The sequence below is a fragment of the Nematolebias whitei genome, chromosome 14 (assembly GCF_014905685.2).
Source record: "Nematolebias whitei isolate Nwh7 chromosome 14, NemWhi1, whole genome shotgun sequence".
Taxonomy (NCBI): domain Eukaryota; kingdom Metazoa; phylum Chordata; class Actinopteri; order Cyprinodontiformes; family Rivulidae; genus Nematolebias; species Nematolebias whitei.
Window position 1 is genome coordinate 30,847,982 of NC_056511.1, and position 24,146 is coordinate 30,872,127.

Here is a 24,146-nt window from a genome sequence, read left to right on the forward strand (position 1 = left end):
TTCAGTTTTTATTCACAATTTGTTTAGTGTCCCAACTTTTTTGGAATCCGGTTTATATATTTTAAAATCACTCATAGAAAATCAGTAAAACTTAATTACAAAACTTTGTCTTACTTAATGAAAATGAATTTAAGAAGTTTTACATTTAAAGATCAAAAGGCACAGTTTAACCAAAAAAACATCTATTGTGGTTTATGGCAAACAATAGTTGTAAAGACCCTATAAAGTATTTATAAAAATACTAGACCTACTCAGAAATTCTGTCATTTTAAATTTACCATAAATTTCACAGCAATAGACAGTTTGTATTGTTTACAATTAATATATTTTTTCAGCTTTTTGCAACAATTAAATGGTATATATTCTTTGATATTTTTACACTTTCTACTTAAAACTAAATGATGTACTCATTGACCATGTGCATTTCTTGTTTTTCCTTCGAGCTGGCATGTTTGATTCTGTTTTAAAGAAACAATGAGAGAAATATAACAGTTTAATTTCATGTACTTTTAATTGTAAGAAGACTCAAAAATGATGTGGCTGTTGGACAAATGGCGCCATCTTCTGACCATTACCGGAACTACATAATTTCCCACAATGCTACTTGCCGCAGCAGCCCGGAAGTAAGCCGTTTATTGACAACATGGCTACCGAGCTGAGGTTGGATCTGGAGAAAATTTGGATTTGACAGCACCGTTCGGGAGCTGCAGAAATAAGCTATTTCCAGCTGAAGAGCGAACAACCCAGATGCATGTGAATGAAGGGAGCCGTGAGTCCGAGAGACGGTGATAGTCAACCGAGGAGACACCCGGAGTGTGAAACTCGTCATGTCGTTTTTTAAAAGGAAAGGTGAGGAAGAAGCTCCCACTGCGGGCTGCAGTGAAGATCCCGCTGAGGACAGAAAGGCTCTCCATAAGATGACATAACTACGACTGAGTTGAGGGTTTAAACGAGTCAAAACCTCGGCGGTGTTGACTCGTCCCGCCGCTGCCGTTGCTCGCTGCAGTAACTCGGTTAGCTTAGCGGTGGCCTCCCGTCACATCCTCCCTGTTTCTACCGGTGTTAGCAGGGTGGTGCTAAATCAGGGTGGTGTTGAATTTGCTTCAGTGAGCTTTCAGCAGTCAGCTTGTTATATACCACCAGTGTGTTTACGTGAATATAAAACACTGTCCACACAGCATTAAACAACCGCTGTTAGCTTGATTTTTGAAACGTACTAGCTTGCTAACTTTATCGAGACAATTTCACAGACAGAGTAGATTTGATAGCAGAACACGCTGAGATAGTTTTGTTTAAAGATAATATGTGTGGTTACAGTATTCTTTCTATCAGCAGCAGAGGCTGTGTTAATAAATAGAAAGTGATGGAGGAAGACTGGTTTCTTAGCAATAAGACAAATAACATCCTGTTAGGTCTCTGCAGGCTGTGATTTCAAGCGTTGCTTCTATTACAGACATTACGGTAGACACGCTCTGAAATAATTTGAATAAAACACAATAACACTTATTGTTGCAGGCAAGCTTTATGAGATTACATTTAGTTTTAGTTGTTTCTGTTATATATAATTTCCTCAGCATAAAGGGTTGTGATTACGTAATTTAATGATCAGGAAACCAGTAAATGAACTTGTGTATTTCAGCAACTTCTCTTCCTAAATAACATATTTCCTCATTTGTCATTTTGGACAAAGTAGCTGACACAGCTGGTCTTCAAAAAAGGGAAATGTGAAACAAACCACATTCATTGGGATCACCATAAAGACTAACGGGAAGCGAGTGCCTCTGCATGCATGAAAATTTAAGTGGGCATGCAAACTTTTACGGAGTAATCAATCCATCCATCCATTATCTTTCTTTTTGGGTCACGGGGGTCACTGGTGCCCATGACCAGCAGTCACCGTGTGAGAAGCAGGGGACACCCTGGACAGGTCTAGGGACAGTTTAGAGTTACCAATCAGCCTAACGTGCATGTTTTTGGTCTGTGGAAGGAAACCGGAGTACCTGGAGGAAATTCATGCATGCACGGAGAGAGCATGCCAACTCCACACAGAATGGTCTCTGGCTGGAATTTGAACCGGGAACCTTCTCGCTGAGAGGCAACAGCTGAGCCACCGTGCTACCCTTGAATAAACCAATAAATAATATAAATTAAAATACAGAAATACCTTTGAATACTTCTAACTGTAGTTTTCTTACTCCAATGAGTATTTAATGTTCTCTGAACTGAAAATTTGACTTTAAACTTTTAACAGATTTAACTTTTGTGATGTAAAGGTTGCCAGAGTTCAAATGTTTTGCTTTTGACACGAGACAGACACGTTTTCACCCAAGTGCCTCAGAGACAGAGCATCTTCAGTCAGTACCATTTTACCTGGCCTCTTAACCCCATTCTCTAACATCAGTGCTTGAATTTGATATTGGGCACAATCTTACAGCCCAGTTTGATGATAGAAATGTAAAAAAGCGAGTCACTTCAACGAGTAGTTGTCTCTAGTTCTGCACTCATTCCTCTGCAGGGTGCATGTTTTATTCTTATGTGACAGACAATTAAAAAAAACTCCAGTATAGTGGCAGATATTTATAGGTTTTTTAAATAGTTTGGCACCAAACCACATACTCCAGCTCACTCTGTAAACTTTACCAGTGCGTATTTGTTTTAAATACATGTTGAAGTTGGCTCCATTCATATGCTCTAAGCTGAAGACAAAACAGAGCAGATACATCCAAGGCCACCAGTACTGGGAAGGGCTTAAAGCTGACATCTTTTGTAAAGTCTGTGCTGCTTGTTGTGCAGTGAGGAAGATATAGATGGTTTTAACACATCAGGGCACAACTTCCACATTTAACTTCTCATTTGACACCGGCAGCCAGGAAGAAAGTTTACAGTGAATATTTTGTCAGTGGAGCATCTGGTGTATCAGCTACTGTATGCCATAGTGTAACTGGATATTGTTTTCCTGTATTTTTTTGTGCTGCCATACCAACCGTATTCTCCAACATCCCACATACCTTTTTGCCCTCGGGTCTCACCCTGTATTGTGATCCAAAATGTTTTCTCCTCTACTTACACCCCTGCTTTTATCTTTCTCTCGACAGCCAAAAGCAAGGAACCTGAGAAAGTAACAGATGCTAAAGTCAGTAAAGGTGAGTTAATCTTTACTTCTGTAAGTCTATAAAAGGAATCTTAGTGGTGCTGAACTTTTTTTGATTTGTGACACTTTGATTTGGAAGATTTTACAACTCAATGAAATAACCAGTACTGTGTGGGTCTTCATTAAATTGAGGTTATTATAACTAGGAGTGCACTGATTGCAGTTTTCTGGCCGATCACCGATTTCTAAAAAGTCTGACCTGCCGATTTCGATTTTGGCCGATACCAATTTTGTTTTATAAACGACACTGTCAGGTGTTATAAGGTCACAATGCACCTTCAGTTTTCCAATATTATTTTGTTGAAAAGCATACCCTTGAACAATATCCTATAAACAATACAAGCTTGTTTTAACTGGCCATGAGGTTGTGCTCTGAAATATAAATGAAGTTCAGACAATTGTTAAAACTAAAAAAATCGTTTTCTCATGTATCGACTGATCCAAAATTAAGGAAATCGGAGCCGATTTATCAGTGCGCTCCTAATTATAACCTCAACTTAATAAGCTCAAACTGTCATGCACTGTGTTATAACATATTTAAATAATTAAAAAAAAAATAGGCTTAAAAGCAGAAGCAGTAAAAACTACTACTACTACTTGTCTTTTGACCAAAGTTCACTGTGGAGATGTTCAGCTGTAATACAAAGAACTGCATCTGATTCTGGACATTCAACACCAATCACTGCAGAGCTGCACGGTATAAGACAAATGTGGGAATAGGATGTTGTTGTTGGATATTGTAATTAAAATCTATTGCAATAAACTCACATTTTCTCACTCTTCAATTTTCATGTGCTGTGGCACTCCCAGCATGCAGTTTATATAAGCCTTTTAAAGTTGACTATGTGATGACAATATATTTTGGTATAATGCACACTAAAACACAGCATATTAGTACAAACACTTCATTCTAACTGTTGAGCACAGCAGTGGAGGGCTGATGATTTGGGCTTTGTTTTGCACCTACAAGACTTTGGGTTACTTGCAGTTATTGAGTCGAGCTTGAACTCCTCTGTTTCAAATAATTTTGGAGTCAAATATGAAGCCATCTGTTCAACAGCTGAAGCTTCGACCAAAGCTTCATAAAACAGGGCGATGATCCAAAACACAGCAGCAAATCTACAACAGAATGGCGGAGAAAGAAAATAATCGATGTGTTCTGGCCCAGAACTGTTGAAATCATGTGATGGTACTTTCACAGAGCTAACTATAAATGTCTGAAAACATCAAGGAAGTAGAGTTGGATTCAGGCCCAAAAAACCAGGCCCCAGCCCGTAGCCATAATTTCTGAACCCGACCCGACGAATTAACAGTAAATACAGGCTTGAACCCGAACCCCCCCAACATTTTTAATTAAGCTTTGACTGCTTATATAGTTAATAACGGTCAGAGGACGCGTGTGGCTAAGGGGGCAGAAGATGGATGGGAGCTGAAGGGGTGTTTGTCCTTTCATGGCCGTCAAAGTGCATTAAATCCCTGCTTCTGGCTGCATTCTGCATTATGCATACACGAACCCAGCTCTGACATGTTGGATATTTTGTGTTCTCATCTGTTTGGGTCATCGGCCGCGCGCGTCCGCTAAGTGCAGCGGCTGAATGAATGTGCATTTGGGCTTTGATGGATCGCTGCCTGTCAGTAGTCCGTCTGAAGCTTTACTGAAATTTTTACCTCTTTCAAGGCCAGTCAGCTTTCAGTCAAACAGCCACGTGTGGCTGGTGATTGTATGGCAAACCATGTTGCCATATAATTGGATTGTCAGCTGCGTAAGTCTGTTGACGCAATCAAAAGCCCGACACCGGCCTGACCCGCATATTATTATGGCCCGGCCTGACCCTAATCCGGGTCAAGCCGGGTCGGGCTCCGGTTTTATGTTAGAAATGACAGCTCTACAAGGAAGTAAAAGGATGTGTTAAAGAAGATTGTGACATAATTCCCTCACCTGAAAGGTCATATGAAGACAGCTATCTGATGTTACTGAATATTTCCAAGAGGTATCAAAAGTAATAAACCATGACAGTTGAAAATGTTTACATGCAGTTTCTGCATTTGTTAAACAATAGCTTGAAGTCTATTTAATCCTAGTCACAATTGTATTTACTAGAATAGTATGGAAAACCTTAGAGTTCAGACATAACTTTTACTACAACTGCAGAAGCATAAACTAGAGGGAGGATGATGGTGAGTATAGTGGAGCTAGAGTTAATTTAAAACAAAGCTAGTGACTCGTGGATTCTGTGCAGTTTGAAGAGTCTTGTCTTTAACTTGTTCAAACATTTCACAGATATGATTCAAGCCACTGCTTAGGTTGACTTTAGTAAGCTTTGATTATATTCAGTCACTGGTGTTGTTGTCATAAGGACTAAAACTACAACATCTTACTGTTAAGAAAACACAGTGAAGCTCAGTCAAACACAGTCTGTGCTCTCCAATTACAGTTCAAGGCCTCGACACATTATGAGCTCTTTACTAAAACACTCCCTAAAAAGATCTTTTCATTCAAGTCACACACATTCTCATGCTACTCTGATTATCTCAATGTGCATTTTTCTTTTTGTAAATCCCCAAATTTCACTTTTTGTGCTCATCCGTTGTCTTCTCACAGCTCCGGTCAACACTCATTCTCCATCACTAGCACTGAGGAACCACAATGCTATCCAGGAAGCTGCCGGGCCGAGCCATGTGGCCATCAATGCCATATCTGCCAACATGGACTCGTTCGCCCGAGGCCGCACCGCCATCCTCAAGAAACAGCCGAGCCACATGGAGGCTGCGCACTTTGGAGACCTTGGTACGGAGCCGGTATTTATTTGTTTATACTTAAAGGCCCAGCATACTCCATCAGAAGCCGAACAGTCGACTCGCAGTCGTGTGGTTGCAGGACGTTTGTTTTCACACGCACCTTTCATAGTCTACGAGACAGAGCTAATGGGAATTGTATGCTCCTGCCACTGTGTATCTGTTCCTCCTTCCTGTTTCTACCAAACCCGGCCGGTCGAAGCAGATGACCACCTGCCTGGTTCTGCTAAAGGTTTCTTCCTCATGAGGGAGTTTTTCCTTTCCACTGTCACCTTCATGCTTGCTCAAGATGAGAGTTCTGCGATGGAGTTAGACTCAAAGAAGTCTGCTCCTCAGATAAATAATGTTATTAACTTACTTTTGAATAATATGGATGTTTCTGTTCAGTGCCCTGAGACTTCTGTTGTGACTTGGCACTATATAAATAAACCGAATTGAATTAAATTGAACTGGGGAAACCCCTCCCACCGTAATATACATCACTGCATGGGTTTCTTCCCACCATAATCGCCACTCCTTCTCTGCATCCATCGTTGGTCTCAAATCTATCATGCAGAGAGCGCCACACTTTTCATCAGACAGACCCCTCCATAAACGATGTCTGTGCATTCTCCATCCAGGAGATTTTGAACATTTGCCTTATTTCGTGTTTGAAGAGTCAGCTGCATGTCTCAGTGCATTTCTGCATTGACAAACACACTTCTAAACTTCTAACCAATCACACGACACTTGGCGCATACACCTGTGAGAAAAAGTTTGGCCTGAGTCTTGTGTAGGTTAAGGCCTACACAAGACTTCACCCTCAAAGGTCAGGCGAAGCTACTCTGAGAACAAAATAACATCATTTTCATCATGCAACTTCGTCAATGAGAGCTGATTTTGCCGCTTCAGATGGAGTATGTAAGGAAGCCATCTTTGTAAAGAGAACCCGCTCATTGTTAAACAGGCAGAGGCCTCCATGTTCAACTGTCACTCTCTTACAATGCTGTTATTGTATCACTTAGCTCTCTGTGGATAACAAGTATCTGTCAGGACACTAACGATTGATCGTTAGGCTGATGGTCCTTATATGTGAACAGCTAGTTCTGGTTGTCACCATCAAACTGGTTGATCCACTACGAGAAGGTGCTGCTTATAAAACTGAGTTTGTTGCAAACGTTTCAACAAGAAGAATCCATCCAGAGGAGCTGACTTAACTTTGGTAGATCAGATAAAACACTTTTTATTCCTACCAAACCAGTCACTTTGTTTGCATTGTAAAGACTCATGTTATCAACTGGAAACATTTCAGGGGAACTGATATGCAACCTGTAATTTAAACTTATTCACAGAGTTTGACAATTGATAGCAAAACTAACAGATTGAACTTTAAATCCCTTTATTTCATGTAAAAGTTGACTTCTTGAAGCAGCATCATTGCTAAAATACTCTAATTGTAACTTCCCAGTTACTGTTTGTTATGTTGCAGTTTGTGTGTCTCAGTGTAACGTTTGCATCATTGAAACCACACAAACATCCCAGTGATTGGTGCAACTTTCTGCATTCCTCTATAGTCCTGTGTGGCGGTTGTGCGTCACTGTTAAAGTAAACCCACTCATTCTGAAAGCTGTCTGGTTGAACTTGGCCTGCAGCATTCATATTGCAACAAAACTTCTCATTTCCTGTTCAGAATTGCTTTATATTTAGGCTGCTGGATGTCGTCATCTGTGTCTGAGATAGCAAACTTTTTGAAGGTAGACAGAACCTGAATGAGCTCGTTGGCCAGCGAGTGGCACGGTGGAATCAGATCAAGGTGGATGAACCTGTGCTGCAGACCAGTCAACAACAATTGCAACTCTCAGGGCTTCTATTATTATTCAGTGTAGCTTTAAATTAAAAAAAGAAAATGTATAGTTTAAAGAGATTCAGTTTTAACAGGTTGTTGTTTTTTATCTTGTAGATCAATGGTCCTCAATCCAAGATCCAAGATATGAACTAAGAAAAATGTTTACTAAAAATACACTAAGCACTAAGTACCTAAACAATACACCGAACAGCATCATGAACATGAGTCTGTGAGCAGATGAGCACGCATGAACACAGCAACATGAAACGGATCAGCAGCACCATGAAACGGATCAGCAGCAAAATGAAACAAATCAGCAGCAACATGAAACAGATCAGCAGCAACATGAAACAGATCAGCAGCAACATGATGTGATTTTTCACGCTGATTATCCTGATTAGAGATTCATGAGTCTAACAGCCTCAGGGTAGAAGCTGTTCCTCAGTCTAGTGGTTCTACACTTAATGCTCCTCAACCTCCTGCCTGAGGGGAGCAGGGCAAAACGTGTGTGTGCTGGGTGAGTGGGGTCTTTCATGATGCAGGTGGCTCTCTTGAGCTGTATTGAAGCAGAGAAACATCTTAAACCTGCAGGAAGGAGGCACTTGAGGACCAGGATTGAGGTCCACTGTTGCACATGGTCGTTTGCGTTTAGTCACTGGTAAGGTTATACTGATGCTTGTTTAAACCATAACGCTTCTTGATTATTCGGACAGAGATGCTTCACTAGTTTTTGTGAGTTTCCACAGCTTTCATTGTCAATTTGAAGAAGATTCGATGTGATTAAAAAAAAAGTTAATGAGAAGAATCACAACGTAACCCACGTAGCGTGACTCTTAATGGTGTATCATCTTCTCTGTTCCCAGTTTTAGATAATGTCATTGAGTCTCTATGTTTGAAATGGTGCAAAGTGAAATAAGCTGCCATCCGTACAGAGACTGTATTTTTTTTCCCCCTCATTGTTCAAACACCGCTGTATTACAGAGCCGGGTGTGATTGGACTCTGAAAGCAAGCTTCAGAAACTGCCCCTGCCGACTTCTCCATACACCCGTAAGAATGACAGGACGCAGATGTTTCTGACACACTGCTGAGAGAAGTTTGTCTGTGTTAAATCATCTGTGAAATTGCATAGCTTCAGTCCACTTCTTGTTTCACAGAGAGATGAAAATCCATAAGACTTCAAAATAAAAATCCAGGAGTTTAAGTTCTGCTCAGAATAGCTTTCAACCCGGAGTAAGTCCTCAGTCTACATCACAAAGCTGAGCACAGGAAATCCTCTTTTATCTACACGTCTGCTTCTTTGAAAGTCGGAGGGTGTAAATAAGAATGTACGTATTTTTACAGAACTGTTCACTTCGTCGTATGCGTCTCAGTACAGTATACTGTAGTCCCTCAATTATCGCTGGGGTTATGTTCCATCCTCACCCCTGCTATAGGTGAAAAACCTCAAAGTAGGAATGCTATATTTATTTAATATTTATTTATATTTTAAGGCTTTATAAACCCTTCCCACACTCTTGCAATGTTCTAAACTCTTAAACCTACATCATTTTAACAACATACTAATATGTACTGTACAGTAGTTACTGCAACATTTATATGGGGACTCATCAGCCTGGGCCCGGTTCCGGTCCAGTTCTGATCATCTTTCTGCAGCCGTTGAGCATCAAGACTCTTTCAGAGAGAGCTGGAACTTTCGGAGAGCCTGTACAAAATAATCCAGACGGATCCAGATGAAAAAAGTACAGGTGAGCTCCGGAGAAGACACCAGACCTCCAAGCAATGTCTCCCCTTTCGAGAGGCTTCATGGGTACTCAGATTGACCGGTGAGGCTGGAATTAGTCCTGGTCCAATTCCCAGTTGGTTCCGTACGATTCTCTGCAGCCACTGAGCGCCAAAGCCACTATGAATCAGGACCGAACCCTTTATTCAGGTTCAGTTTGGATCAAAACTTTCCCTCCATTTCCTCAGAATGCAGTGATCAGAAGCACTGTTGGCTTCTGGGTAATGTAGTTCTTTTGTCTGGTGATACAGTGTAGGCTTATTGAGAAAAAACTACAAAATGGCAGAGCCTATCCAAAGTATTTTTTCTTTAACTTTTTATTGTATCCAGTACCGTCCTAGTCACATGAGTAATATTAAAGTTGACAATTGTGTGTCGTGTACAATTTTTTATTTATCTATTTTTTTTATAAAAAAAAAAAAAATATATATATATATATATATATATTTGTTCTGTATGATCTTTGAATAATCGTGAAAGAGCGAGCCAGCAAAAGTCGAGCCTCAAAGTAGCAAGGGAGTACAGTAAATCTTGATTCTATGAGACCAGTAGTGTTTTACTGTTCTATGTTCATTAATTAATTATTTTCTGTTTTGTCTGTTTTAGGTCACTCCAGTGTGAACTACCAGCCCCAGGAGACTCGCTCTCGGCTGTCTAAGACAGTAGACCAGGTTCTTCAAGACAATTTAGCGATGCCTCACTACATGCATTTCATGGAACATCGGGGCGCTGACCACCTGGTTCGCTTCTGGCTGGAGGCTGAGAGTTTCCGCTCTACCAGCTGGTCACGAGTCCGAGCGCAAAGCCTCAACTCCGTCAAGCACAGCTCACTGGCCGAGCCAGTCTCCGTCTCACCGCACGGCACAGAGCTCATTCAAAATGTCCCCAACGACCTCGCTCGGAGCAATAACAGCGTAGGTTCATCTGCGCTGCCGGACCGTCGGGACTCATCCAGCTCAGAGTCAGACCTGAGACCCAACTCATCCCGCTCTGAGACCCCCAGCAAGAAAACACCTTCCAGGACAGGGACTCCTTCCAAGGGCCAGCCAAACAGGACTCTAAGAGAACTCTCTGACCAACTCATGAAAAGTGAGTCTGCTTTAAACACTCTTGTTATTCATATTCTTGTAATTGTTTAGAAAAGTTTACATAGTGCAATACATAACTAAAGATGCCAATGCATACATACTGAAGCATCTTCGTTCAGCTAGATCTTCTATTTCTTTTATAATTTTTGATTCACTACTGGTACTCTTTCTGTAGCTTTAAAACACCTGTATGGGAAAAAAAAAAACATCAAAATGAGGGCTTTAATGGGAATAGTGTGCTCTGACTTTTGGCAGCAGTAAGTTGTATGACTTAGACCAGGTGTTCCCAAACTTTTCCATGCCATGGCCCCCCAAACAGCATTATCTTCTGGCCAAGGCCCCCCTCGCAAACCCACAAACAATGCTACAAAATATGTAAAGAAACATAAACTTTTAGAATGTTTTATTCTATTAATTATTACAGCTGCTGAGCATAAAAATGTTATTAACTAACATGTTGTAAACACTGTATAATATTCCCATTGAAAAAATCTAATTTTCTACAAATTGTTGCCTAGAAAAACAAAACAAAACAAATCTAACCTCTCTTTCATGAGTGTTTATCTGGAAATGACAGGTACAGATTGTCCTAGTGGGCAATTTTTATTGTTATTATTACTATATATATAGATATGATTTTTTTTTGCTTGCTTTTTTTAAAAAAGTTAAAAAAAAATTCTCTCCAGCCTTCTGGGGCCCCCTTAGCACCCCCTGGTGGCCCCCACTTTGAAAAACACAGACTTAGACCATATTTGCAAAAACTGAAACATTTTGACAAACACAGGTGAGATAACCCAGCTGGCTGTGTAGCGCTATAGCTAAGATATGCTTACCATTAGAAACAACATTAATAAAATAAATGGGCCACAAACTGTTAAACATCATGTTGGATAAATTAATTATCCTTTCATCATCTCATTATTCAAATAAGCCACACTGAGGATACGAGACTTTTCAACCCAGTGTTTACTTGCAAGGGGGCGGGGTCAAAACAGGCTTACACCGATGTTACACTGAAGCTCCGGTCACGAGGTCTGCCCACGGACAGTATAAAGAAGTTCATTTTTATAATGCTTATCAGGCTACATATACTACATATACAGATATGTTCTTGTTTTTAGTATTTCACTCTGTTTTATGGCACCCTGATTTATTGTTTTGTACACTTATTTTAACTGCATTTTTTTTTACTGTATTTTATTGTAATAATTGTCTACTGTTTTGTTATTTGTACTTTATATGTTCTGTCTGGAACATGTCCCTCTCGCAAATGAGTCCCCATGGCTCAATGAGGCTAGCCTGTGTAAATAAAGATTGAACAAATGAAAAAGACATAGTCGAGGTCAACACAACTTCTGCTTTCCAGCTTACAGAGGCCTTGGAGTTTATCAGGCACAGGCTCCGTGCTCCTGCAGGCACACAAGCAACTCTCTAACTCACACACATTAGTTTAACATTAGTTACTAATAAACATCCATAACCTTTACCTAAACTCCCCTGACACATCACATGACTGAACTGGTATTTTTTGCTGTTATTACGTAATTGCAGTCTGTTTCATGTTTGAAAATTTTTTCACATAATGTTGAACAGTATGACAGTGTGACACTACAGCCTTTGAGCTTCTAAACTTTCTCACGTTTTACAAACAAGCCACAAGTTTCCCACTTATTATGTAGTTTATTCATAAAACGTAAGGATTTGAGTTTTCTTTCACCCAGACCATATCTCACTAATTAGGATTTATGGTTTTCTCTCAAATCTCCCAGAGTTCAGAGTGTACTGATCTGAACTTGGTGGCTGTTAGGTTTAATTTCCACTCTCGTTTCTTTCTGCTTATCTTAGTAGGAGTGCTATCAGGGAGTGAGAGACACAGGTGAATGGTTACCATGGTGAACATAACGGGGAGCAGCTTTGACATTTCATTTGGTTTTGATTCTATTTACATTTGCACAGTTTATACATCAAGCCACGGGTGTTTCATAAGATTAGATTATTAGAAAAGTAAAAAAGATCAAAATGACTTTTAGGTTTCGTGGAAGAATTCAGTTGTACGTTGGAATTTTGGGCAGTAGCAGCAATCACATCGTGATATTAAGGTTTTAAACTGACATTAATATACTTTAATAATGTTCAAAGACAGCTTTGCGTTTAGTGACTAAGTGAAGATACTTGGAGCCTCTGTAGCTGCAGTTGGAAAGGATAACTAGTAGTACAGTCGTCCCTTCCTATATCGTGGTTCACTTCTTGCGGCTTCACTGTATCACAGGTTTTTTAAATCCGTTTTTTATATCATGTGTTCTGTGCATGCTGTGCAGCACTGTACATTCATCTCATCGTCATCATCGCCAAAGTGTTTAAGGCCATATGAGGTGTTTATAAGAGAGTGTAAAAGATTTGTAGGAGTTGAAGAGTTTATAAAGCCTTAAACCTATATAATAAAATAAATATAACACTGCTACTCTGTGGATTTTCACCTACTGTGGGGGTCTCTGGAACATAACCCCGTGCGATTGGTGAGGGATCTTCGTGTTTATTGTTTGAGAGTTTAACAATTTGAAAGTACCGTTACCTTTTTTCAATCTGTGTCAGAGGTGTACCTGCATCCAGAGGGAATGGCTTATATATAATTGAAGTAATTTTTTTTTAAGATGGTGAGAAAAGCTTTTCCCTTAGCTAATTCCTTCGTCATTACTAGAAACTATTAGTCACATAAAATGACTCACGCCTGTTGAACAACCATATTAACCTTTTGTTTCACACATGATGATGAGCATTGATTTATTTTGTGTCTTTGCAGATATAGAAAGGGATGCGGTTAACATCTTCACCAAGTACATCTCCCCAGATGCTGCGAGGCCCATCCCCATCACAGAACAGATCAGAAACGACATAATTGGTAAGACGTAGAGGATGAGTCTGACCACGATGCACATAAGTAGAGTAGTCCCCTCGCTACTTCGCGGTTCAACTTTCGCGGACTCGCTCTTTTGCGGTTTTTAAAAGTACGGACATGACACAATTTTGGCTGATTGATGGATAAGCTGCACGATCGGCTTGGATTTTTTATTTAAAGTAAATAATTTTAAATTATTTAGATTATTTAGCACCTGCTGCACCTGTGTGCAGCCCACATGTGCAGGGAGACGCTTCAGCTTGTCGATCTCTGCTCTGCAACGGAGAAGTGGCCGAGAGAGCAGAGATCATGACATTCTGTGCTCTTTTAGAGCATTTAGACATTATAAACATTGTTTAGAATATTGCAAGTGTTGGAAGGGTTTAAAATGCCTTTTTGTGTGTGTGTATATATATCTCAGTGGTTCCTCTACCATTATACAAGCGGGGCACCCCGCCCCTTCAACAGAACCGAGCGCCCCGTCTTTCTCCTCTCCCACATCCGGCTCTAAAACTGTAAAACTGTCGGTGCAAACAGCGTGCGGCTGTCTCTGTGTCAACCCCCTCAAACAAAAAAACAAACAAAAAAAACCTGTTGGTTTAAACAGCGCGCTGCGCAGCTTAGGTCGTGTATCCGTCTGTCTCCCCACTCCCCGGACAAAAATCATGGACGAGAAGAGCGCTCCGCCATGGAAAGTTATCTAGGGGACACACTGATATATATATGTATGTGTGTATATATATGTATATATATACACACATATATGTATATATATATATATATATATATATATATATATTCCTATGTCACAGTTTTTCACTTATCACAGGTGGACTAATCGGAAACCCCCGTGATAAACGAGGGACTACTGTACTAATCTTTGTTGCTGTAATCTTCAGTGTAATAACTTATAATCTGGTTGAAGTCATAAAACTGTCAGTCTTAAATTACAGCTCTTCGTTCAAAGGTTTCCATGTGTTTTCTGTGTAGCTAAAATATGTGGTGAAGATGGCATGGTGGACCCGAACTGCTTTGTCATTGCACAGTCGCTCGTCTTCGCCATATTGGAGGAACAGTGAGTTTCATCTTTTGCACTGCGAGGTTCCCATTACTGTTTTACCACCTCGACATCTTTGCTAACGGCTGTGTGCACCTCCCACATGCGCTTCGATTTTCAGGCACTTTAGTGAATTCCTGCGGAGCCATCATTTCTGTAAATACCAGATTGAAGTGTTGACGAGTGGCTCCGTGTTCCTGGCTGACATCTTGTTCTGTGAGTCAGCTCTCTTCTACTTCTCTGAGGTGAGTGGGCCCAAATGTCATGTTTTTTTTTTTAAACACACAGTATGTGCCTCCTGTTGACTTCTTGTCCTTAAAAGCCCAAACATCAGGATACAGCAAAAAAAAAAAAAAAAAAAAAAAAAAATCAAAATGCACACAAAACAAACAAGGGGTCTTTATTTAACAGTTTTCTGTGTCTTCTCCTCTGCAGTACATGGAAAAGGAAGAAGCGATGAATGTACTGCAGTTCTGGTTGGCAGCAGATAACTTCCAGAACCAGCTAGCAGCTAAAAAGGGCCAGTATGATGGCCAGGAGGCTCAAAACGATGCAATGATTCTTTATGACAAGTAGGTCCTTTCTCCCCTGTTTAATGTGCTCAAAACCACCGAAATATATTTTCAAAGCACGCAGAACTTTTACTTTTTTTTTAAACTTTTTTTACTGGAAAATTACAGTCTAAAGAGTCCAATAGAAAGGCCAGGTTCCTTTGTACAGTGTATTTGTTGTTGATTTGCCAATCAAGTAGGTGTTTTGTCTATTTTAAAGCTTCTACATTATTTACACTGCCTACTGTACTTACCACCATACACGTCGCACCGACTTATAAGTCGCATCCGTCCAAATATGTCTAATAAAGTGGGAAAAAACATAAATACATCGCTTCGCTGTATAAGTCGCATCTATTATGGCAGCTGTGGCTGAGTGGTTAGAGCAGTCGTCCTCCAGTGCAACAGTTGGGGGTTTGAATCCACCAGCAGTCACTTGGCAAAGTGTCCCTGGGCAAGACACTGAACCCCTCGTTGCCTCCGATGTGTGTCCCATCAGTGTATGAATGTGATAAAGCTCTGATTAGTCTCTTTAGAATGATTTGTTCAGATAGCTTTGTATAGATCTAGTAGAGTGCTGTATGAATGGGTAAATGAGGACACAGATTGCAGTGTAAAGTGCTTTGAGTGTCTTGATAAGATAGAAAGGCGCTAGATAAGTACAGTCAGTTTACTGTTTATCATATTATACGTCACCACTGACGTGTTGCGGTTGTTACACATCACTGCTGACAACCTGGAAACAGTGACTGGTGTTGTGCCAAAAATCGATTGGCTGCCAAATGGAGGCCGCGGGAGCGTTCACGGGAAGACTTTAACAAGAATTTAACAAGATTGACACTTAAAAACAATTGTTTGGTCGACTTTATGGTAAAGGTGTGTCTCAGTTGAACTTTTCCTTAATAAATGCACTTTAATGGTCAATCAGCTGCATTTCACCTGGGCGGCGCGGCGAAATGAAGCTGATTTGACGTTTGCTCCAGGAGTTCTGGAACGAGATGAAGGTGGCTTGGTATGGCAAGCCAAGTCTCTCATTAATAGCCACTTTTAATTTGTCTGTTCAGCACTTTGGTCCTGTATGTTTTTTTTTTTTTTTCAAGTGCTTTATAAATAAAGTTGGATTAGACTGGATTGGACTTTTACCTATTAATGAGACACTTGGATTGCCATATTACTTGACTGCCCTCTAGCAGCCGAAAATGGTAGTGTTCAATATTTCCCATGTCAGAATGAATGAAATTGTCAGATCTCAGCCAAAAATTGAGTTATAAATATGGGAAAAAACATAAATAAGTCGCTTCACTGTATAAGTCGCAGGGCATGCTAATTTATGCAAAAAGGTCCGACTTATACAGCGAAAAGTACGGTAGATGAACAGTTCATGATACTCTTCAATGTTTTCTGTAATTGTATAATTCAAATAAAGTCATGAATAAAAAAAAACCTTGTTTAGCTGAAAGTAAATGAACTCCACTCTCAACTTATATTGCAAAAAAATATCGCCCAGCTTTACTGACAATATTTAGCGGCAAGATTGAAATGTTCCAACCATTTATTTGAATATAGGTTTTGTCCAATTTCTGTTTAATTTTAAGTATTTGATCAAATTTTAGTGTTTAATTTTGAATTCAGTTGTTCATTCCTCTGTTTGTCCAGGTATTTCTCACTCCAGGCCACAAACCCTCTGGGCTTTGGTGACTCTGTGCGGATGGAGATCGAGTCCAATATTTGCCGGGAAGGTGGGCCTCTCCCCACATGTTTCACCACTCCACTCAGACAGGCATGGACAACCATGGAAAAGGTCAGATTCTCTGAAAATCAGATCCTAACAATCACAGTAGCTTTATGCCCAAATGCAGACTCGGGAATAACTTAACACATAAAACGCCTACAGTGTAGAAACGTGACAACTTTAGTAGAGGTGTCAGAGCACAATAATTTTTTTTTTCTTTCTGTTTCTGCCTTGATTTTTGATTCTTTACGTCACTGTAGCTTTGGAAAACCATTAAAAAAAATTACTAAAAAATACAACAGCTCATGCAGATTGATAGGGAATAGTGTGCTATGACATTTCGTGGATGAACACAATATGGCCTCAACATAATTGGTTGAAACACTTGTGAACACTTGTGTGTTCCTCTAAGGACAACAATGAGATTTTGATGTGAGGGGGTATGCAGCCATTCTGTCAGAGTGCGCACAAAACTCGTTGACCAGTTCTAGCTGAGCTCAGATTTTTCTCATCAAAATGGGAAGTGAAGGCTTTTTTAAAACTTTTCTTCTTCTGCATGAAACACTGCAGCCATAAAAAGATGTTGATCAGAAGTCTTTGTCTCTTAAGGTTGAGGATTTGTTTCAATACGTTGTAGTTTCCACACAGTGATTGTTTGTTAGGCAACCTGATGACATACAAGTGGAGGTTTGGAAATGTCTAGAAGAGATGGCAGTGAGGTTTTTGGCTCAACTGTGACTCAACAAGGGCCCTGTGACTGTGAGCAGCAGTATGGTTTCATGTGGAGAAAGAGCACCACAGATGCCATCTTTGCTTTGAGGATGATGATGGAGAAGTACAGAGAGGGTCAGAAAGAACTCCATTGTGTCTTGGTGGATTTAGAAAAAGCAGATGACAGGATGCCGAGGGAGGAGGTGTGGTATTGCATGAGGAAATCTGGAGTGGTAGAGAAGTATGTTAGACTGGTACAGGACATGTATGAGGACAGCAGGACAATGGTGAGATGTGCTATAGGAATGACAGCTTCAAGGTGGAGGTGGGAGTGCATCAAGGATCGGCTCTGAGCCCCTTCTTGTTTGCTCTTTTGATGGACCGACTAACAGATGAGGTCAGATGGGAATCCCCGTGGACTATGATGTTTGCAGATTATGTACCATACCATCCATCCATCCATCCATTATCTTTACCCACTTATTCCATTTTGGGTCACGGGGGTTGCCGGTGCCCATGTCCAGCAATCACTGTGCGAGGGGCGGGGTACACCCTGGAAGGGTCGCAAGTCCATCACAGGGCCACATAGAGACAAACGAGACAAACAACATTCAGTCTCTCACTCACACCTAGGGACAATTTAGAGTTACCAATCAGCCTAACATGCATGTTTTTGGTCTGTGGGAGGAAACCGGAGTACCCGGAGAAAACCCACGCATGCACGGAGAGAACATGCAAACTCCACCCAGAAAGGCCCCTGGACTGGGGTTTGAATCAAGGACCTGCTCGCTGAGAGGCAGCAGCTCTACCAGTTGTGCCACCGTGCTGCCTTATGTACCATACCATACCACTTTATTTATAGAGCACTTAAAACAGTGACAAGCCAACCAAAGTGCTGTACAGACAAAACAACAGGTAACACACAAAGCAATATACAAAATGAGGTAAATCAGAATATAGACATAAAAACGATGCAAATAATGACGACTAACCAGTGTGGAGCATACAGGATCAAAACACAGATCATCTGGTGTTGAAAGCTACTGAATAGTAGTGAGTTTTTAAACGGGACTTGAAAACCGAGAGGGAGGGGGCCTGTCTGACAAGCAGAGGTAACTCGTTCCAGAGTCTTGGTCCTGCTACAGAGAAGGCCCTGTCACCTCTGCGCTTAAGACAAGTTCCTGGAACTGTGAGGAGCAACTGGTCCGCTGACCTCAGGGAGCGTGGTGGGACATACGGTGGTAGCAGATCGGAGGGATGGGGGGGGCGGACACTGTTCAGTGATTTGTAGACATACATGAGTATTTTGAACTGGATTCGAAAGTGAACCGGTAACCAGTGCAGTGAGGCCAAAACTGGTGTAATGTGCTCTCTTTTGCCTGTACTGGTTAAAAATCGGGCTGCTGCATTCTGGACCAGTTGTAGTCGTGCAATGGAGGTCTGACTGATACCAAACAGGAGTGAATTGCAGTAATCAAGCCTAGATGTAATGAATGCATGTATTACTGTCTCCAGGTTATTTTTGGACAATATGGGCTTCAGTTTAGACAGCCACCTCAGTTGGAAGAAGCATGATTTAACAATCATGTTTACATGATTGTTAAGTTTCAGGGAAGGGTCCATTATCACGCCCAGATTAGTGACTCTTTGTTTTTCCGACAGGGTTAGAGCGGAGAGGTCGATGCAGTAGTTTGTGATTGTGTCGTTGGGAGGGAACAACATGACTTCAGACTTCTTTTCATTGAAACTTAAGAAGTTTAAAGCCATCTAGTCCCTGATGTCAGCCAGGCAGTCGAGCAGCGGTTGAATCGAGCATGTACCATTGTGTCTTAGGGGGAAGTAAATTTGACACTTGTCGGCATAGAAGTGGAAGGGCATGTTGTGTTTCCGGAAAATAGCACCAAGCGGCAGCAGGTCTAAAGAGAATAGGAGGGGACCCAGGATGGACCCCTGTGGAACCCCCCATTTAAGCTCTGCCTCTGCGGAACTAAAATCCTTGATGGAGACACAAAAGGATCTGTCAGTGAGGTAGGATCTGAACCAATTGAGGGCTGACCCTGGGACGCCCACCCACTGCTCTAACCTAGCAATGAGGTCGATGGTGTGAAAGGCAGCCGTGAGGTCCAACAGGACAAGCAGCACAGAATCACCAGTATCTGTGGATCTGAAGATGTCGTTAAAGACCTTCAGCAGGGCAGTTTCAGTGCTGTGGAGAGGTTTAAAGCCAGATTGGAATAGCTCTAAGATGGTGTGACCTTCCAGGAAGCACTTCAACTGGGACTCTATTTTCTCCATTTTCTCATATGTGATCTGTGGTGAGAACAGGGAACAGGTGGAAGGGAACTAGGAGAGGTTGAGGTATGCACTTGAAAGAAGAGGAATGAAAGTCAGCCGTGGTCCGACAGAGTACGTGTGTGAATGAGAGGGAGGCCGGTGGAACAGTGAGGCTACAAGTAGCAGAGGCCACAAAGGTGCAGGACTTCAAGTACTTGGGGTCCACAGTCCAGGAAAATGGGGAGCGTGGTAAAGAGGTGAAGAATAGAGTCCAGGCAGGATAAAGTTAATGGAAAAAAGTTTCAGGAGTGATTTGTGACAAAAGGGTGTCAGCAAAGGTCAAAGGAAAAGTTTATAAGACAGTGGTGAGACCAGCTGTGTTGCATGATCTGGAGACAGAGACATGGACAAAAAGACAGGAAGAACTGAAAGTGACAAATGAAAATCTTGAGGTTCTCATTAGGAGTGACAAGGATGGATAAGATTAGGAATGAGATCATCAGAGGTACAGCACAGATTGAACAACTGGGAGATAAAGTTAGAGACCAGACTGAGATGGTTTGGACATGTCCAGAGGAGGGACAGTGGGTATATTGGTAGAAGGATGTTAGAAATGCAGCTGCCAGGAAAACGACAAAGAGGAGATATATGGATGCAGTTAGAGAGGACATGGAGGTAGTTGGAGTGAGGACAGAGGATGAAGAGGACAGAGATGGAGGAGGATGACTCACTATGGAGACACTGAAGAGGGAACAGCTGGGAGAAGAAGAAGAATGTTGGCTTTAGGCCTGATTTCAACTTTAAAGTAAAGTTAAAGTTTTGTCTGCCTGATTTATAAGGAGTGCTGTCAAGTACTAAAGAACATGTGTGGTTAACATAGAGACTTGAAGTTTATGAGTGTTAGAGTTTGGAGTAGTATCTGAAGTGTTTAAAATTATTTTACAAATTCTTACTTTAAGTATCATTCCTCTTTAAGACATTTAGACATTTGTAACAATTTTGAACAAGTCTTTATAGTCCTCAGAAGATCAGATTTTCCTATAGGTTTTTGTATGTTGTTCACTAACAGATTGTACAATATAAGCCACTGACAAGCAACTGCCTTAATCAAATAAAAGCTGAAAACCTATGAGTACAGAAAGGTCAGAAAGAAACTTTACAATTCGTGCACAGAAGTCCATCATGTTCCACCAGTGTTCATCCTGTTCTGTATTTGTTCAGGTGTACCTGCCTGGCTTCCTGTCTAGCAACCTTTACTACAAATATCTGAGTGACCTCATCAATTCAGTGCGGGCAGATGAGTTTGTGAATGTCAATTCTCAAGGTCATGGCGGGCCCGCGGACAACGACCGATCGGGTTCAAATGCCAGCGAGGGCTCTCAGAATCAGGTGAGCTCCAGATGTCTCGATCCCCCGAGGGGATGCTCTCTGTCTGCTGACATTTAGACCTGTCCTGCCAGATTACATGAATAATAAGGAGGTCGTGATCAGTCCTCTCTTTTAGCGGGATTCATTAGGGGAAATAAAGTCATGTGGATTTCTGCTGCACTGTTCTGTCTTTACTGCAGCAAGGTGCCAAAAAAGCAGCCATCAAGATTCTGAAGAACTTTGACGAGGTGATCACTGTGGATGTTTCTAGTTTGGACCCTGAGACTTTGTACCAGCGGCCGTATGCTGGGTGAGTTTTGGTGTTTCAACTCTGCAGTCACAGGAGATTACAGAATAAAGTGGATTTATGCAAGTCCACTTGTAAAATGCATCTTTAAAGTGGTGCTGTAAGGTTTTAATATTTTTCCCTTCTTACAGTTGCATTTATCAGAAGGTTGTACAGCCTGAAGGTTAGTTTAGTCCTTTTTAGTCTGCCGGCTGTCTTCACTGTTTATTTTCCTTTTCCCTTCACAGCAAAATGACTTTTGGGAAGGTAAATGAGTTGGGACAGTTCATCAGAGAGGCTGAGCCAGAACCGGATGTGAAGAAATCCAAAGGTAGAGGACAAACACACTTTCTTCTGCTTCCTATCTGCTTTTTATCAGCAGTTGCAGCTCACAGGCATCTGAAATATTTAAAAATGCTTTTTAAGATTTTTTTCTTCTTCTTTAAACACAGTGGTTACAGACAGATTTAGTGGTTTTTTTAAAAAAAAATAAAATAGCAGGGATAAACTTGAAGTGTAGTTTTGGACAGACAGTTAATTGATGCGTTTTTGATAAAAATTGTTTAGTTTGGAGACATTTTATCTTTTTTTTTAATTGAGACCATCAAGAGGATGAATGGTCCTGAACAAAACACAGTGACATGCACAAACTAGAGTGCAAAATAAAAACTGTCAAATTATATAAATTAAATCATCACTGTCACTTTTTGTCCATTCTAATCCACAAATTTAGTCAAAATGTGTCAAGATAAAAATTTTTTTTTTAAGGGTTCCAGTGCAACACAGTGAAGCACCCTTATCACTTTTCTGCTCAAACGCTTGCGTCTGCTTGTGCTGCGTTAAAATTAAACATGCAATTTTAAATATTAAAATGTGCAGCTCGATCAATAATGGTGTGCGCTAGCTTTTGGTTGCAGTGCATTGCACAATGTAGACAACATTTGCAAAAATAAATAAAAAAATAAAATGCTAGAAGCATTAAAAATCAGCCCTCTTTGAAGCACTACAGCCCAGACATACTTCACAGTAGAAACATCCTGACACATCATCCCTGAACACAGGCAGGAAATATCAATATGGATTTGAGTTTATTTTTAATTGGAGGAATAAAGGGGGGGGGGGGAGTATTTCCAATAAATAAACAATAAAGAAGTAAATAAAGTTCTTATCAGTCCTGCATGCACGTATGTGGATGCCTAAATGTGGGTTTAAAGTTAAAACACTAATTAAATGAAATTCAAGTCTTCTAAGACTTAACATGAAAGAATGAGCTAATCTAACTTTATAAACGGAGCTGGCCAGTGTAAAGTTTATAGATTTTGGTTCAAGTTTGGAACAAACATGTGGGTTATCTTCCAGGTTCCATGTTTTCTCAAGCAATGAAGAAATGGGTCCAGGGCAACTCAAACGAGGTCAGGATGAAAGTTTGTGAAACAAAAAAAAATCGTTGTTGCATGTTTTCACATTCATTTTAATTTGCTGGTCCGTTTGTAAAAAAAAAGCAAAAAAAAGCAAAATGTTATTTTTTTCTGTAATTTCTACAATCAAGGCTCAGGAGGAGATGGCGTGGCAAATCGCCAAAATGATCGTCAATGACGTTGTCCACCAGTCAAACCACGACAGCCCCGGCAAATCCACCAAGGTGAAACGACACTCTGTGTCCTCTGCGTGGGATGATAACAAATCATCTCTTACCTGTCTGTTTTTTAATTCTGCCTGCAGTTATGACCCCACTAAGGAACCAGAAGTCACTCACTCCTTGCAGACCAGCCGGTGATGGACTGTAGACGGGCTTCACACTGCAACGAAATGCATTACTCCTAGAAGGAACAAAGCATTTTATCACCTCCCCAGTTCTTGTGTGCTTGTGTGTATGTGTGTGAGTTTGGGTGAGCGATTGTTCAGGCATGGATTAACACAAAAAATGAAGTACATCATCGGTCAGTCCAACTCCATAACACTATAAAGATGCAAACGTAGGTGGCTAAATCTGAGTGAAGGAAAACTTTTCCATGGAAGGGAACAGTTTTTGTATTTCCAGATTAAAGCTGACTCAAAAACAAAGTAGCGGCATGTGAGGATAATCGCTGCTTTATCTGTCTTATTTGGACCCATGGAGGGTGCGACAAAAACTGAAGAGTGAAGCTCACACCCTCATGGTCCACTTCTCCACACCTTTTATAACTGTTTTTTGATTTTACATGTTCTGTTATGATGGTCAGTCACTTGGAGCGTACTGACGGAGTATACACTTTTTTAGAGACCACTGGCACAGCCCATGTGAAATGGTTTCGTCATCTCCTCACTGAAGTTTGGTGTCCCACGTCGGCTGTTTGTGTACTGTAGAACATCTTGCAATATGACCGTGAAACAGAAGAACAGCAGGTTTGATTCCTTGTCCTCCTTCGTTCACATCAAAGCACCTTTGCAGAGCATAGAATAAATACTCCCTAATGAAAGTTCTCCAGCTGTGTTGGAAAACTCCAAACTCCATGCCCTAAAGGCTCTACACATATATAAATAAATATATATATATATATATATATATATATAGATATTCTGGTTTATCCCATATATTAATGTTTTGTCTTTTGTTTTAATGGTGGTCTTAGTTTTTAAAAATGCATTAC

At 40.8% G+C, this 24,146-nt stretch overlaps 1 protein-coding gene across 1 annotated transcript; it reads left to right on the forward strand.

Annotated features, from left to right (window-relative positions):
* Positions 1–636: 636 nt before the first annotated feature.
* akap10 (A kinase (PRKA) anchor protein 10) lies at positions 637–23,915 on the forward strand. Its single transcript, XM_037687452.1, has 15 exons — positions 637–849; positions 3,096–3,143; positions 5,754–5,939; positions 10,160–10,642; positions 13,442–13,540; positions 14,528–14,612; positions 14,716–14,839; positions 15,030–15,166; positions 16,802–16,946; positions 21,084–21,251; positions 21,431–21,540; positions 21,765–21,847; positions 22,876–22,928; positions 23,066–23,158; positions 23,239–23,915. Exons 1-15 carry the CDS (start codon positions 828–830, stop codon positions 23,242–23,244), a joined length of 1,842 nt encoding a protein of 613 aa, XP_037543380.1. The 5' UTR covers positions 637–827; the 3' UTR covers positions 23,245–23,915.
* Positions 23,916–24,146: the final 231 nt, after the last annotated feature.